At 41.4% G+C, this 15,870-nt stretch overlaps 1 protein-coding gene across 5 annotated transcripts in view; it reads left to right on the forward strand.

Moving 5' to 3' along the window:
• RIN2 (Ras and Rab interactor 2) overlaps positions 1-15,870 on the forward strand; it is a 118,592-nt gene that overhangs the window by 36,737 nt on the left and 65,985 nt on the right. For 3 of the 5 annotated variants that reach the window (XM_085896457.1, XM_085896461.1, XM_085896458.1), the window contains 2 exons: positions 7,784-7,878; positions 12,811-13,000. In XM_085896457.1, the coding sequence (XP_085752583.1) occupies positions 7,859-7,878; positions 12,811-13,000 (210 nt within the window). In that variant the 5' untranslated portion in view covers positions 7,784-7,858. Of the gene's footprint in view, positions 1-5,701; positions 6,417-7,783; positions 7,879-12,810; positions 13,001-15,870 lie in introns of those variants that run through there. The other 2 variants (XM_085896459.1, XM_085896460.1) reach the window with 2 other exon arrangements.

Raw genomic sequence — 15,870 nt, forward strand, 5'->3', positions numbered from 1 at the left:
GATTTTGAAAGGGGCCCATTTGTCTGATGTAATTTTAAAGAAATATAGAATCAAAATTGATTTTAAATACTTAGAGTATGTGCCTATGCTGTGTAGAAATTTTGTTTTATTTGGTTTCGAAACAAAAAAATTATAAGGATAATAAAACTGTCAGATATAAATGCCCCACCCTGTATGTATGTATGTATGCATATATATATATATATATATATATATATATATATATATATATATATATATATATATATATATATATATATATATATATGTATATACAGTGGAACTTCCTGGACTTCGAGAAGTGCCAACTTTCAGAATTGCCAAGTCCGAGAAGTTGGGAGTTCCCCGCAAGACTGCCAACAAAAAAACAATGGAACAGTGAAGTGATTTATACAATTTATGTACATTTATTAACACACAAGATATATGTACAATAACTTCTATTTAAAAACATTAGCAAGATATACAATAGTGTTCATTTAAAATTAGCAAATTACGTACATGTATCTTCCTTATTACATGTAACAATTTTATTGGCTATCCTGGCGAATGAAAGAAGACATCAAGTCCGTCTGGCTGGAAGAAGTCACAAATTTTTCTAGCAAAGAATTGTTCATCTGTGTGATAAGCTGCACATAATCGGGCATTTTCTCTCATAGTAAAAAGTCTCTGAGCTTGTCCGTCAATTCAATCGCTTGTCTCGTTGTTATTGTCGGGGATGGGTCATTTTCCACATCATCGTCATCGTCGTCGTCAGCAGGCAGCGGGCAGTGACTGTCGTCCTCCGTACAGTTGACGTCACTGGTGACAAGTTCATTGTCACACCACGTATTCGATGGGAGTATCGTCTCCCGACCCGGTTGCGCGTTGAAACCATCGAACGAGATCGGCCAAAGGCATCTCATCTTCTGGACCATCAGTGAACGTATCCGTGAAACCAGAGCGACTGAAGCAGGACATAACTGTCTGCGAAAGCACACACTTGACTGCTTCTGCGACCCATAGGCAGGCATCGAGGACGGACACGCGTGTTGTCTCCAGACCGTTCTCTACGTCCCGAGATCGGCACATTCGAGGCTCGCATCCTGCAGAACCACTCCCAGATAAAGTCGTTTACAGGCTTGAAACGACAGATGTTGGCCCGTTTCTTCTTGCTCGGCTCATTCTCTTCGTAAGCTTGCATAAACTCCGCTTTTCGCTTTAGAATGTTCTGTACCGTACCTCGTGCGATGCCGTACTGTTCCGCCAGAGTTCCTTGTGATCGACCATCGCTGTTCTTGATTAGTTCCACCTTCTCTGCCAAGGTCATTTGCTTGAACTGTTTGCGAGGCATGTTGCCAGCTGACTGGTTCGTTAACGACACCGCACCTTTTTTATAACGTTCGTTGAGTCCAAACATCAAACTTGAGTCGAACTGTCATTAATCCACGCCTACATTGTTAATTAGGCCTATCACCATGAAAGTTTTCTTCACTGCGAAGTCTGAGAAGTTGCCAACTCGGAGAAGTGCCAACTATGGGAAGTTCCACTGTGTGTGTGTGTGTGTATATATATATATATATATATATATGTACGTACAGGTAATGGAAATACGAACAGAATGTCACTTAGTTAAGTGTTGGGCCAGTACGGCATGGGTATGACGTCCTATGGAGCCATCAAGGGTCTGGAACTGTTTTACAGGTATTGGAACCATTGGAAGTCCATTTTACAGGTATCCACCATTGGAAGTCCATCAATTCATGTCGTCTGTTTGATGGAGGTGGAAACCGCTGTCTTAGGCACCTCTCCAGACAGTCCCACAAATTTTCTTTGGCATTGAGGTCCGGCGATTGGAAGGGCCATGGAAGATCGGTGACTTTGTCCTCATGCTCCTCAAACCATTCGGTGACAACACGTGCCCTTATGGACTGGAACATCGTCGTCCTGAAGGACACCCTTCTCATCAGGGAAGAAATGCTGCATCACAGGATGTAGATGATGAAAACAAAAATGGAAAACAAACAGCAATTGTCATATGATTGTAGCTGCTCCTACATTGCATGTCAATAACAGAGGCAATTGGAGTTATCACGCAAACTTAGAAACCTTCCATTTTATGCTCTGATTGAATATGGATTGGTAAATATCTGAGATCTCCTGTATATTCTGTCTGATGTGGGTTCAATTCCTGACCTTTCATTGTAACACGAGCGATAGTTCCATCTTTGTCTGTGTTCAGCGATGTTTTAACTTTTATTGGGAGAACCGAGCACACAGTCTATCTACATTGATGCTTTTTACCTGTGACTGAATATACAATGCGAGGCCTGTGTTTGGCAGGTAAGCCCTGTTCAGTGTGCCAGCCAGGTTAGATAACACCTTCCCTGACTTACAAACGATGCCCACATTATAGAGCTTTAATCGCAACAGCATCCGCCGTAAATGTTTGGGAGCCTTGGACAGGTCATCCTTGGTGATGATTTCAAGCGGTTTGTGATCGAGTATGGACTCTACGGCCGTACGTGTAGTGGTGGAACTTTACCGGCCCATACATCATCACCCCCAGGAGTTCCTTTTCGTACCTGGTTTCTGGATCTGTCTGGGCCCTGCTGGAAAAATGCAACCGGTTGACCATGTTGAAATGATGCCAAACCAAATTCCTTCTCAGAGGAATCTGTTTGCAGTGTTAACTCTTGTCTGACATCATACCTCAGGACAGGCTGTGCGGTAATGAGCTTCTTGATCTGATCGAATACCTTGTCATGGACGTCGGACCACTACCAGTCCACGTCCGTTTTGCGCCAGCTGATGCAAGGGATAAAACAAATTGCTTGCTTTCAGGAGAAAGTAGCTCGGGTACGTCACAAAACCTACAAAGCAACCTACTACTGGTACATCCTTAGGTTTCGGCATCTCTACTGCAGCTTGTCATTTCTGTGGGTCTGACTGCACAGTCGCATGTGAGCACATGGCCCACGAGGATGCTTCTAACGACATCCCGCGTACTTGGAGTCTGCTTCAGATTATGTGGTGCCGCAGGTGGTGAAGTCGTCGGCTTAACAGAAATCTTCCGATCAGGTCTGTACGCACTCATCTTAGGTCTGGCTCCCGCTGTTGGACCGCCCGCACTATTGAGGTACGTGGGACTTGAGTAGCTCGTATAGCCTGGTATAGCTGCAAGCACTTAAACAAATCCAGATCTGCCTCTCAGAGTAAACTTTCAGGCTGCTTGGAATCGTTAATGCCACAGCTACGGTCACGGGTTCATGATGCCCGCAGTGTTCTAAAATAGCAGATGCCTCACAGTATTTGTCAATGTTCTCACCACTCATGCTGGACGACAATGGGCATCGAAATATTGTCAGAGTTCCACTACAGTGCGTCCATCTTGAGCTGTGTCGAATGACACGGTGCTATAGATCCCCCTGACCTGTGCTGATTAAGTAGAGAATTGTACTTCACCTTCCTCTTCTGACTGATCATGCATCACAAGATCCAAGTACAGTTCCAACCCCTCCTCCCAGCCTCTCCACGTCTGTGGCAAGTTGGCTGCATGGAAATCCATTTCAAAATGATGTCCCAAGCAAGCGTCTAACTCGTTGCAGAGTCGGTGCAATCGGCGAGCTTGATGAAACATGATATCTCAATCCTCGGCGTTCTTTGCATTGGGCATGGCCATCTTCCTTCCCACTGTACGCCAGACGGGGTAGCGCCGGTTGAAATAAAAAAAAAAATCTTTTGGTATCCACAGATTTACTTCTTTGGTTTGCAGTGGAACAAAACACCTAAAGCTGAAAAAATTACTAAATCTGAGCTTGTTCCACACACAAATCCTAAAATGGCCCGGACAACGTTATTGGCACCTTTAAGAAGTTGTTAGAAATAATTAGATTTCAAGCAGGTGATTCTCCTTTTACTTTGGAATTCAACTCACCTGTGGGGAGATCTGAAAACAGCAGTTGGGAGGAGGCACCCTTCGAATCTGGGAGAACTGGAGCAGTTTGCACAAGTAGAGTGGAACAAACTACCAGTAGAGAGATGTCGGAAGATCATTCATGGCTGGAGGAAGTGCTTGACTGTAGTTATTTTGTCCAAAGGCAGTGATACCAAATATCAAGTCGAGGGTGTTAATAATTCTATCAATGCCATTTGTATTTATTTTCTGATTTAAAAGGACATATTAATTTCTGAATCAATAACAAAGGTTCTGTAATATTAACAGTGAAATAAAGAATTGTTGAAAAAAAAAATACTTTCGTCAATTTCAACTTGTTTTTCGAGAAAATTGTGAGCAATTTGAAAAAAGTGCACATGGGCGATAATATTTTTGGCCACGACTGCGTGTTTGTTTTTAGGGACTGGTTGATCGATCAGGTTGTTCTTCCTAAAGGTTCCGAGAGCATCTTACTTACACAGGCACGGCAACCTCACCCCCCGTGCCTCGTCTCGTGTGCGCCAGCTTGAGGGACTGTGAAACACCAGAGTCCCGCAATATATTCTTATCCAAGCATGCCTTGCCCAGCTGTGTCCACCCACTTTCCTCGGCTGCGTCCATGGGTGGTGACCCATCATCACATTGATGCAAAAACATGGAATTAAAAAATTTAATGTTTTGAATCATTCATTTTGACAATTTTGTCTGGATATCGAAAACGTTCAAACGTATGGACTTGTGTCCGGCATCCATATTGCCAGGACAAAGCCATCTTCCTTTACATCTGGATTTTCCAGAAATATGTATAATGAATGAATGAAACAATGGAAATGTGTTCTGAATGTTTGTTTGCTCCAACCAGGGTGTCTGATATCGAGGTCAGACCGTATACAGTGGCCTCTAAAAGTGTTCACCCCCTCCCAATAATGGCATATTTAGTTAAATTACGAATTGTGTAGAAATTTTTTTTCCAAATAAACTTTTAAAAAAATTCATAACAGAAGAGATCAAACTAAACACTTCTTTTTTTTTTGTAGTTGAAAGAGGTTACATGTCAGGAAAACCTGAAAAACACACGTACAAATCACTGGTTACAAAAGTATTCAGCCCCTTCGGTTAGTACTTGGTGGAAGCACTTTTACAGCGATGACTGCTACGAGTCTAATAGCTCATCTGACAACAAAACTTTTCTCCGCATGCCTGTAGTATCACTAATAGATTTTAAAATATTTCTCCCAGCGATCCTGGAAAACAAACAAAAAATGAAACACGCACGCACGCACGCACGCACACACCTAGTATATGTATTAACCTTTATTTGAAGAATTTATGAAAGGTCATGCATCGGAAAGTTTTATAACGAAGTTGTTGTGCAACAAAAATCAAGCTGGGTGGGGGGTGGGTGGAGTGAGGGAGGGGTAGAGTAAAATATACATTGAATACTTTAAAATTACATCTCACAGAATACAACAATAAAGATAAATTTCATGTTTTCTGGTTTTGCAACAATAATGCCTGACAAATCCCGCGTCGATAGAAGGTTAGAAGGTGGTGTCAAAGGTCAGAGTCCGTGATGGGTTTTCTTTCCCAGGATAACTTGAGAATGGTCAAAGGGTTCCTCTTCAGACTTAGCACAAGTATGCATCATGATGCATATATAATTGGTTTGATTATGGGGTCAAGAGGTCAAAGGTCATGTCAGGTAAAAATGAGATATTTGGGAACAGCTGAAGCGATTTAAATCAAAACTTAATACAAGTATGCCTGGTGTTGGTTTAATGGTGAGGGTGATGGGCTTGGGATTCTAGGATCCTGAGTTCAAAATCCCCCTCGGTTGTTCAATTAATACCAGGTGGGGTTGACTCTGCTTGTCATCCTTCCGAGGTTGGCAAAATGAGTGCCAGCTTGCTGGTATCCTGTGTTGGAGTGGCGACCCGTCCAGGATTGCGTCTAACAGCCAAGGAGATTGCTTAGGCAGCACCAACGCTCTGCACAGAGTATGGTCCCAACGGATGGATGGATATGACCCACTTGTGCAAAGCCGTAAAATAATTAAATTGTGCATCAAAGGGTTAAGATGCTTTTTTGCAAACTCAATACAAGCTTTAAGATGCGTCTTTTCAATAATGGCTTCTTTCTTTCCACCTGTCCATAGAGGCCAACTTTGTGAAGGGAACAGGATACTGACTACTGTTGATTGAACTCTGACCCCATCTCGGACATAGAACCTTGCGGATCTTTCAAAGTCGTTGCATTTACAGTGACTACCAAAACCAGTTTCCACTTGCCCAGCTACTGGATTTCAATGGATAACCTGGTGTCTGGGTGGTAATGATGCATCTTCCAATTCTTCATGATGGATTTCTCCGTACCCAAAGGGATAATGAGAGACTTCGAAATCTTCTTATAACCCTCTCCTGAACGGCGCTTCTCCACCACTTTATGTCTGACTTCTTTGGAAAACTCCTCGGTCTTCATTTTTGCCATGTTGGTTGACTGAGTGAGTTGCACCTTAAAACTCAGATAAAAGGGGGGGGGGAGTTAATTAGCTTATCTGGAATTTGAATTCCAGATAAGCTGTTGTCATCATGCACCATCCGTCTCCTATTTCGATTTCTCCGGCCAAACCGCTATGCTGATCCAGCTGAAATTTGGCAGCAACATTCCACTCCTGAATGGAGTAACGGGGATTGATTGCAAAGCTCGTTCCGGTCACGTGACTTTAAGTCGGTCAAAATGACGGACTTGGTAAATTCCTTCAAAAATCATCTTCTCCAGACCCACCAATCAGAATGTTACCAAATTTGGGTTCCAGCATCAGGCCAGGACCCAGATAAGCTGCAGGTCCTATGTTTTTTTTTATTTTATTATCATTATTATTATTTTAGTTAAACCACTGATTACATACGGGTGAAACCGATCACACTGATTTTTGTAACCTTTTAAAACGATTTTCTCCTCGAGTGATTTAGGGTTTGAATATTTATGCAACTGAGAATCATCTGATTTTTCTCTGTTAATCCAACTTATTCACATTTTATCTGCATTTTTTTTTGTAGTTTTATCACTATGAAGTAGTTTGTGAAGACTATAATAATAATAATAATAATAATAATAATAATAATAATAATAATAATAATAATAATAAGTTTGATTTGAAAGCATCATGGAATAAGCTCAGGTGGCATCAAAATGTGAAAACTTTGGAGTGGGGGGGGAGGGGGGAGGAGGGGTCACACAGTGTGTGTGTGTGTGTGTGTGTGTGTGTGTGTGTGTGTGTGTGTGTGTGTGTGTGTGTGTGTGTGTGTGTGTGTGTGTTCTTGTATTGTAACACATTTTAGATGAGTTTAGTGTCCAAGGCCTTGATTTTTGGACTTTATTTTTTGCAAAAGCATTGGTTAGGATTCTTAAATAAAAAATTTTAAACAATACATAAATCACGATTGTGAGTTCCCGACCCGTTTAACTGGAGGGGGCTATAGGTTTTCTCTCCTTCTGTCCGTCCGTCCCATCTGTGGTTTTTTTTCAGACTCTTCCCCATCTCCTTTAACATATTCAACTGAAACTTGGTACATGGCGGCTTTATTACGATAAATTACAGAACAAGTTCAGGTTTCAGGGCGTTTCGTCAATTTATCAGAGTTATGCCCTTTTTCGACTTGGAAAATATCATATCGGCAGGGGACATGGATTGCAAGGCAATTATCACTCTTGTTTAATCTTGTTCAAGTCAAATACAAACGTTTTCAAGTCCGTATTTGCAATAAGGTGAGTTTTTTTTTTTTGTGTAGTCAGAGATGCCTAGACATGTTGGGTACCAAAATTACACAAATGAATTCTTCCTCGCCCCACCCTTGCCCCACACAGATGGGAAGATGCATGTATGACCTGTGGTGGTGCCGACAAGCGGTGATTCATTTTATTGAGATCTGAAACACCACCATGGCTGAAAAGGCCAGCAGGTAAACCTGTTAATTTGGTTCATCATTTCTGGATTATGGATGTTTTTTTTTTCTTGGTGTCCATTGTCCAGTTTTGTTTAATTGATGTTAACACTTTAATTTTCAAACTATCCATAAAGCTGTCAACAGCCTTGTTTTTTGACTTGTGCTGAGTGAATCTTTGCACCTGAGGTTTGTGTAACGTTTGCACCGAATTTGTAGTCGGATTCAGTCTCCTTTGATGTGCAAGTCCGTTGGCTGTTTCAGAGCTTCTCAATTGCAGATTGCCTGTTGCACCTAAATCAAAATCTTAACGGCTTCTTCTTGTTACCGAGCCAACTCATCCAACTAGTTTTGTCATAACTCATCCACAACTTTTTGAGATATCTTGCGACGCATAGTTGGGATCCATCATCATCATTCTACCGAAAAATTATCCGCAGAGTTTTAGGAATATTGTCGCGGCCATGGCAGAAATGTAATTCCCCCAAACCCAGTTGTTGTGGACGGGCAGTTAACACCGACCAGGCAGGATCGCCGAGCAGTTTTCCTTCGAAGCGAACACGTGATCATCGGAGATTATGGCGCGTGCAGGAGGGGAATGGGCGGCAAATACACGTGCACAAGACGTTTGTACTCTAACCCACGACAAATAAACAACACGAGCAACTTAAAATAAACACGGGGGGAGGGGGGGGGTAATTAAAATAAATCAAATATTTACAATGGCAACAATTAAAAATGTGATAATGAAAGGTTAGGTGAATTAAAACCTCACGTTGAGGCGCTTCTACACACGGACTATAATACAGACAATGGGAAAACGAAATAAAAGAAAATCCTCCCTTTATTGTGGCACTTAGCTTTGTCTAGAGATGGTCTTTTATGAACTTGGCGATTGAACCACCGCGTCCTGCGTGGGGAAATCTCGCCCAAAATGGTGCCAAGCCACTCTCTGCGGTCATGTACATGTGGAAATTCGTGAAGCGTTATCCAACGCCAAGGCTCACAAACTGCCGTGCAGCTTCTTTCCATGAACGAACATGCCGAATGTTCCTCTCTTACACCAGGTTCACTCACAACGATCGTCGACCTTCCTCCTCGACCATACGACGAGATGATCTCTGAGGCCCCGCGAAAATAAGGCCATGAGGCGCGCTCTTCTTCCCTCCTCTGAAACGTACACACTTCACGGCTCAGCCGAACAGGAATGGCTTGCGTCTTGACCAGCACGCGGGCAAATTCACACAGCACGAACACGAGAATCGCTCAGCCATTTCATCGTGCTGAGAGGAGAGCAAAAACGAGATCCTCTGTCTCAGCCACGTTCCTCTCCAACTCTCTGCTCTTCGACAACTGTCCTCCCCATCCTCCTGCTCCGAGCCTCACTTTCCTCCTACCGGCTCTCGGACGTCACGCCCATGAATCACCCACTCAGGGGGGCGTGGTTTCGCCAGCCGTCACCCTTGGAGGTGGAGCTTCTAGCCTGTTTGGACGTGCGGCATGTTATGATAGTTGTTATAAAAACGTAATTCTTTCATTGCTGGCTTGTAAATGCAAAAACATTTAAGAAAAGGTTACAGGGGGCAATTTAATACTGGTGGAAATTGGCCTTAATCCCGATATAATTAACACAGCACCACCCCTCGTGTGGTGACACATAACGCTTAAGCTCACAGTCTCCCTACTTGATTTTACAAGACGTCTCCTACACGTCCACTGACCCAGCAACTCGACACAATCCTATCTCTCCTATGAAATTCTTCCATCTACCCCACACCCATAACAATATTTATATGGATCTTCTATAGAATGTGTAATTAATTACAGAGAACACCCATTCTCTGCAGAGTTCTTTTGACATTTAATCAGGTTTCATCAAAATGATATTGAATTATTTTGAGAATCTACTGAACTCTGTAAAATTTCTGTAACACATTTTTTGAAGGGCAAGGTCGCTTCCAATGACAAAAGTAATAATGATTATGGCATCATAATAATCGTATTGACACGCCGCTATCCATACATCATGTGAAGAAGCAGGACTTCGAACATTTCTCTGTTCAAAATGGTACGTCGGCAATCATGATGATAACATTTCGTATTAACGTTATTACAAAATAATAATATTATTAACAATAATTTTATTAACAGTAATAATGATGAGATTAATAACATATGCCCCCCTCCTCCTCCCAGCCGAGTCTAACATATCATGGGTTAAGTAAGTATGGAAATGTATAATTCAGCTGAAAAGGAATTTGAATACAAATGGAGCCCAAGTATGTAGAATGGTATGCACACACGCACGCACGCACACACACACAGCCCACCACCCCCACCCTGGTTGCTCCCATTGGGAGTGGGTGTTTCTAGTAATTTGAAACGCCCAGTGTGTTTGTAACTTTGGTATATTCCTTCAGAAATCCTTCAAAGTTCTTCAAATAATTTTGTTTTTTTGGTTTCAGAAATTTAATATTGCAGGATATGATTTCGTTGTAATTTAGTCTTGGTCTGTAATTACCTCTGCCACCGAATGTGGATGGAAGTTATGTTTTCACTGCTGTCTGCTTGTCTCTCTATGAACAGGATATCTCAAGTTATGGATGGATTCGGACAAAATGTGGCGGATAGGTTGGGAGTGTGACAAGGCCAAATTGATTAGATTTTATTGAACATTTGGATCTGGATCCGATCATTTTTTCAGTCATTCTTCACCATTGGGTGATATGGCCAAAAACAATATACATAGCACGATATCTCAAAAAGTTCGGAACTGATTCGGATGAAACTTGGTGGACAGGTTCGGTGTATTACAAGAACAAATTAATTAGCTTTTGCTGTAGATCCGCATTCTACGTTTTTTAAGTGATTCTTCACCAACGAGAGATGGGACCAAAAACAAGATATAGCAGGATATTTCAAAACGTTGTGGATGATTTGGGTGACAAGAACAAGCCAATTATATTTTGGTTTCGGTCCTGATGCAGATTCCGTCTATCGGTGGGATACAAAACATAAACTGTTCAGCCTGGTGGAGGTATGTGCTCCAACGAGCACTGTTTTAGTTTTTAGCTCGCCTGTTCGAAGAACAGAGAGCTATAGCAATACCCGCGGCGTGAGCATCAGCGTGAGCGTGAGCGTGAAAATGTTAAAGTTTTTGGTGCAAGTTATTTTTTCCTTTCTCATGTTTTTATCTACCACACTGTTTTTATACACCCGATGTATGTGTTTGTGTGTGTATATATATATATATATATATATATATATATATATATATATATATATATATATATATATATATATATATATATATATATATATATATATATATATTTATCGGGGCGTATAATGTGATACCGGTCGTCCATCCATCCGTCTGTCTGTCTGTCTGTCTGTCCGTCCATCCGTCCGTTCCTGTCCGCACTCTAACTCCCAAAGTTTTCAAGTTTCACGTTTCATATTTGGTACATAGGTACAGACTGTGGAGACGGTGTGTCGCGACATACGTTCTTCATCTAAAGTGGTTGCCATGGCAACCAGGATGCTGTTTTCCATCAGTTCCTGTCTGCATGCTAACTTCCAAAGTTTTCAACTTTCACATTTCATATTTGGGACGTAGGTACAGACTGTGGAGACGGTGTGTCGCGACATACATTCGTTATCTAAAGTGGTTGCCATGGCAACCGGGATGCTGTTTTCCATGTAGTCGCACAATTCTGTATATATCTTCTTGTTCGGGCGTATATTGTGCTCACTTGCGCTCTTGTTACTGATTACAATATACAAATACATATATTGCTCTAAAATTATGCTTCACTGCAATGCTTTATAAAAAAAATATTAATTAGTAGACTAGTCTTTTAAAAATGATAAATGTATAAACAGGCGAGCATTGGGTGGCTTTGACACCAACTCTGGTAACATGTGTAAGTATGTGATGTAGTCAGGGAGCATTGTTAGTTGTTCACTGGTTCTAGATTCATCATCATCATCATAATGTACCCTGCCTTATGCAGAATGTTGGTGCTGCTGAAGCAGTTCCTCGGCTACAATCCCGGTCAGGTCGCCACTCCGACTCAGGAAGTCAGGGCAGGAATTTGGAATTTGTCCAGGGAGCCAGTGATGATAGCTTGCCTACTCCACGCGAAGGACGAAGCACCATGGGATCTTTAACATCCCCCAACAATTGCCGGCAGATGGGTTATCCAGTTTAATGTCCATCCGAGAAATGGCACATATATTGATGAATCGTCCTCCCAGTGAAACGGTTCTAGATTAATAGTGCAAATCGAAGTTATGGCTGCTGAATTTGTTGCTGAAATCGAAGCTGAATTTGTTTGCTGCTTTGGATAAGAGAGGGAAAGAGTATGCAAAGGGGTTGCAGAACAGATACTTTCCATCTTGATTGTTGTTTGGCCTTTGGCGACTCAAGGGTGGGCCGTTCTGATGTTTGTTTCTTCCCCTCACTGCCAAACTCTGGAACTATTTGCTTTCTCATGCCTTTTCAAACAAATTATCGTCTCTTTTTTTTTGAAAAGCAGATTTTCACTTCCTCAAAAACTATTCGACTATTTTCTCTTTCTTCACTCTTCTGTCGATGCAGTTCTTTTATCCAGGGCCTGGCCTTGATGAGGACGATGTAGTCCTTGGCTGGTGCTCTCAACATTAAAAAAAATTAAAAAAATCTGAACTCTTCCTCCACACATATATCATTGTTTTCATTGTCAATTGCCTCCATGTTCCACAATTCTATGTTTATACCTCATTTAGCCAATTGCTTCATCCTTCCCTCTGCCTCAATTTTATGTCCAACTCCAAAGTAAATCTTGTTTTTAAGTTCTCCTCCCATTCAACATGTTTGTTTTTTCAATCGCACCCCCACTATACTTATACCAACACATCTCTTTCCAATCCAACTTTCTTCTGGAATGTACTTGGCTGTTCTTGCAGCACAGAAGAGCCAGATTACGCAGAGCCAAGTGAGCGGCCAGCTGTATCCCGCTCATGGTGTCTGCCGCGTCACTCGTCACTCCAACACATCAGCATTCTGGACCGACTAATCCTATCGCATCCTGTGTGGCTCCAGCTCGCTATCAATCCTGCTAAGGCCATGCACATCCTGCAACAAGAACAACCTGGGGTCAGACATTGCTTCTTTTAAATGCTTGCCTTGAACGGTTTGATACATACGTTGCTCACGTTATATCAGGATATGATTGGAAAATTGAATTGTAGGGGTTTTGTAAAGGTTTGCTGCAGCAATATCGGAGAGAAAAACCAACGAAGCACATTATTGCTATCAAAATGCCATCCCACAATGCCACAGATTGTACAAAAAAAAAAACAAATATAAGGATCAAAGTATTTTTGAAGTTTTTCAAACACTTGAGTGAACTGCAATTGATGTTTCATCATACATCCTAATCACATGGTGGTCCACAAAAGGACGACACATTTGCAGTCGCAAATGAAACGTTTTGGTGTATAAGGCCATTTCATCAAATATAAATTTCATTCTTAAGATATTTCTTTGTCGTCAACAAGTGCAACGTGATACGTCACTGCTTTACTCACGACTAATAACCCTGCGGGGAAAAGAAAACCGTGTCGTCATTTTGTGGGCCATTCTGTGCGATTGCGTCATCAAAGCGTCATCTGCAAAAGTTGGTGATTCGTTTAAAACATTACTTCTGATCTTGACTTGTATTTATCTCTTACATAATGAATCCGAGCTACAATATGGCAAGCTTTTGTTGTATTATTTAATATCGAGTCACCACGTCATGGTTTGAGGTTTACAATTGTCTGCCTGAAATGATTTGGTATTGCAACGAGCACCTTGTCACATCTTATCAAACTCAAAACTGTGGTGACACCAGAGTTGACATAATAAGTAATCAATCCCCAACCACAGGAATGGTAAAATAATAAAATTTAACAAAAGAGTGAAAGAAACCTGGGCAGTAAGCGCATAAAGCAACAAGTTACAGAAATGTGAAGAAGAGGACGAAAAAGAATAATAATAAGAAGAACAGGACCCTTGAAAAGAATAAAGCATGCTTAAAAACGACAAGCAAAAGTACCCGTCCCCAGTGATGGGAAAAGTTTACGTTAATCTATCAATTTAAATTATTTCATGGACTTTAAAACGGTTAATTGTATTTATTGCACTGTTGGTTTCACTCGGAGCCAAATTTCTGAATACTTGTACCGCCCACCGCAAAATGGTGGTGCAATATTGGGTGGTGGAGGTTGGATTTGTCTAAAAAGAGGATAAATCAACTAGAGGTACATTCAAAGTACACCGCCCCCATGCCAAATCTATATTATAAAAGGAGCCGCGGCTCTGTCTGTCTGTTTGTTTTTTCGTGTTATAACTTGAGATCGGATTAACAGATTTCAATAACTCCAACTATGGCGGATTCAGGGAACTCCCGGGAAGGCTTGTAATGAAAATTTTTAATTCTTTTTAATTTTTATGGATACATTGGCACATGTGGTGGAATTGCAAACGCCACCTTGCGACGCTGATTATCCCTGCAATCCCAAGAATCCTTTTTCTTCTTGCCCTATTGATTAGCCATCACAGCAAATACTGGTATTTCCTTCACCGAAGCGACGGGTCCTATATTCTCGTCTATAACAAATTCTTCAGCACGCGACATTGCCTGGGCGCCTTCGGCACCCAGCGATGCTGCTGTGCAGCACATGGAGACAAAATTGGGAGGGAGTGGTGTACAATAATTGATTAATTGATTGCACAATTAAAATAAACAGTAATTGTGAAATAATTAATTTCTTAATCAATTGGCTAATAGCATACCTAAACCACCACCGTTTCATCCGAATTTGTACTTTATTGAAAAATAATTAATTAATTAATTCATCCATACATCAAAAATACTCTTTATAGCCAAATCACTTGTTCACTGTCGTGTCCAAATGTCAGCATCCTAGCTCAAAAGGTGCCCGAGATATTTCCAGGATGAGAAATAAAATAAATATGTAATTAATAAATTGATGATAATTAAGTAATTCATCAATTGATCAAAAAATATCGTTTTTATGAAAGCACATCTTCACTTTTGTCCCCAAATTTTAGCTTCTTATCTCAAAGGATGGCTGAGATATCGCTTGGGCAAACGAGAAGGAAACAAACAAACGGAGTAAACACTGAGTACTCCCTTCCTTTGACGCTGGGCGATGACGTCAAACATCGCCTGGATATGGAATTGGGAAAAAGCGGTGTACAACATCTATTTTAAATAGTGTGTTACTCCATGGAGATCTGCATGACATCGCCTTGAAGTCAGATGTTCATGTTGATTTTTTAAATTACTGGAAGAGACAATTAAAAAAGTGAACGTTAAGCTTTGCTTTCATGCACAGCTTTTCAAACACAGCACAGGAAGCGGCCACTGTAAACGGGAGACAGACAAACACATGGGCAGACATCGTGGTTCGCGACGCAGTAAACCCTTAAATATCGTGGGTTTGAATATTGCGGGTTTTGACCAATCACGGGCAACCTCTTATGTACCGATTTGGTTCCGGCGAGGTTTAATTTCAACCAATTGCGGTTGTTGAGCTGAGTTGACAGTTATCTCGCACCACCAGCCTTTTGTTGTTTCTCGTTCCCCATTAATAATGATGCTGAAGCATAAAACGATGGAGAAAAGTGATTGTTGTTAACATTTTCGACTTTAAGAATATAATCGACTCCACACACGTCATTGTAAATCTGTGGCGCTGCTGCGGTGCAGGTGGTAACTGAGACGCGCAACACGCTTACACTACTGTACTAAACCTATCGCCACGTCAACACGAAGTTCGGTGTAATCTTCCATGTAATCGTAATAAATTCCTTTGTTTGCTGTTATTATTGCCCCGGATGATTTTTAACCACGGCTCCCAAGAGGAAAACTGTTGCTTGGTGAACCAAGTGGAAAAAAAGTCAATGAAAGTGATGTCCTTGACTCAGAAAGTGGAGCTTTTGGATAAGCTTGGTGG

The sequence above is a fragment of the Eptatretus burgeri genome, chromosome 9, assembly GCF_056783735.1.
Source record: "Eptatretus burgeri isolate ZD-2024b chromosome 9, Ebu_testis_v1, whole genome shotgun sequence".
NCBI lineage: Eukaryota > Metazoa > Chordata > Myxini > Myxiniformes > Myxinidae > Eptatretus > Eptatretus burgeri.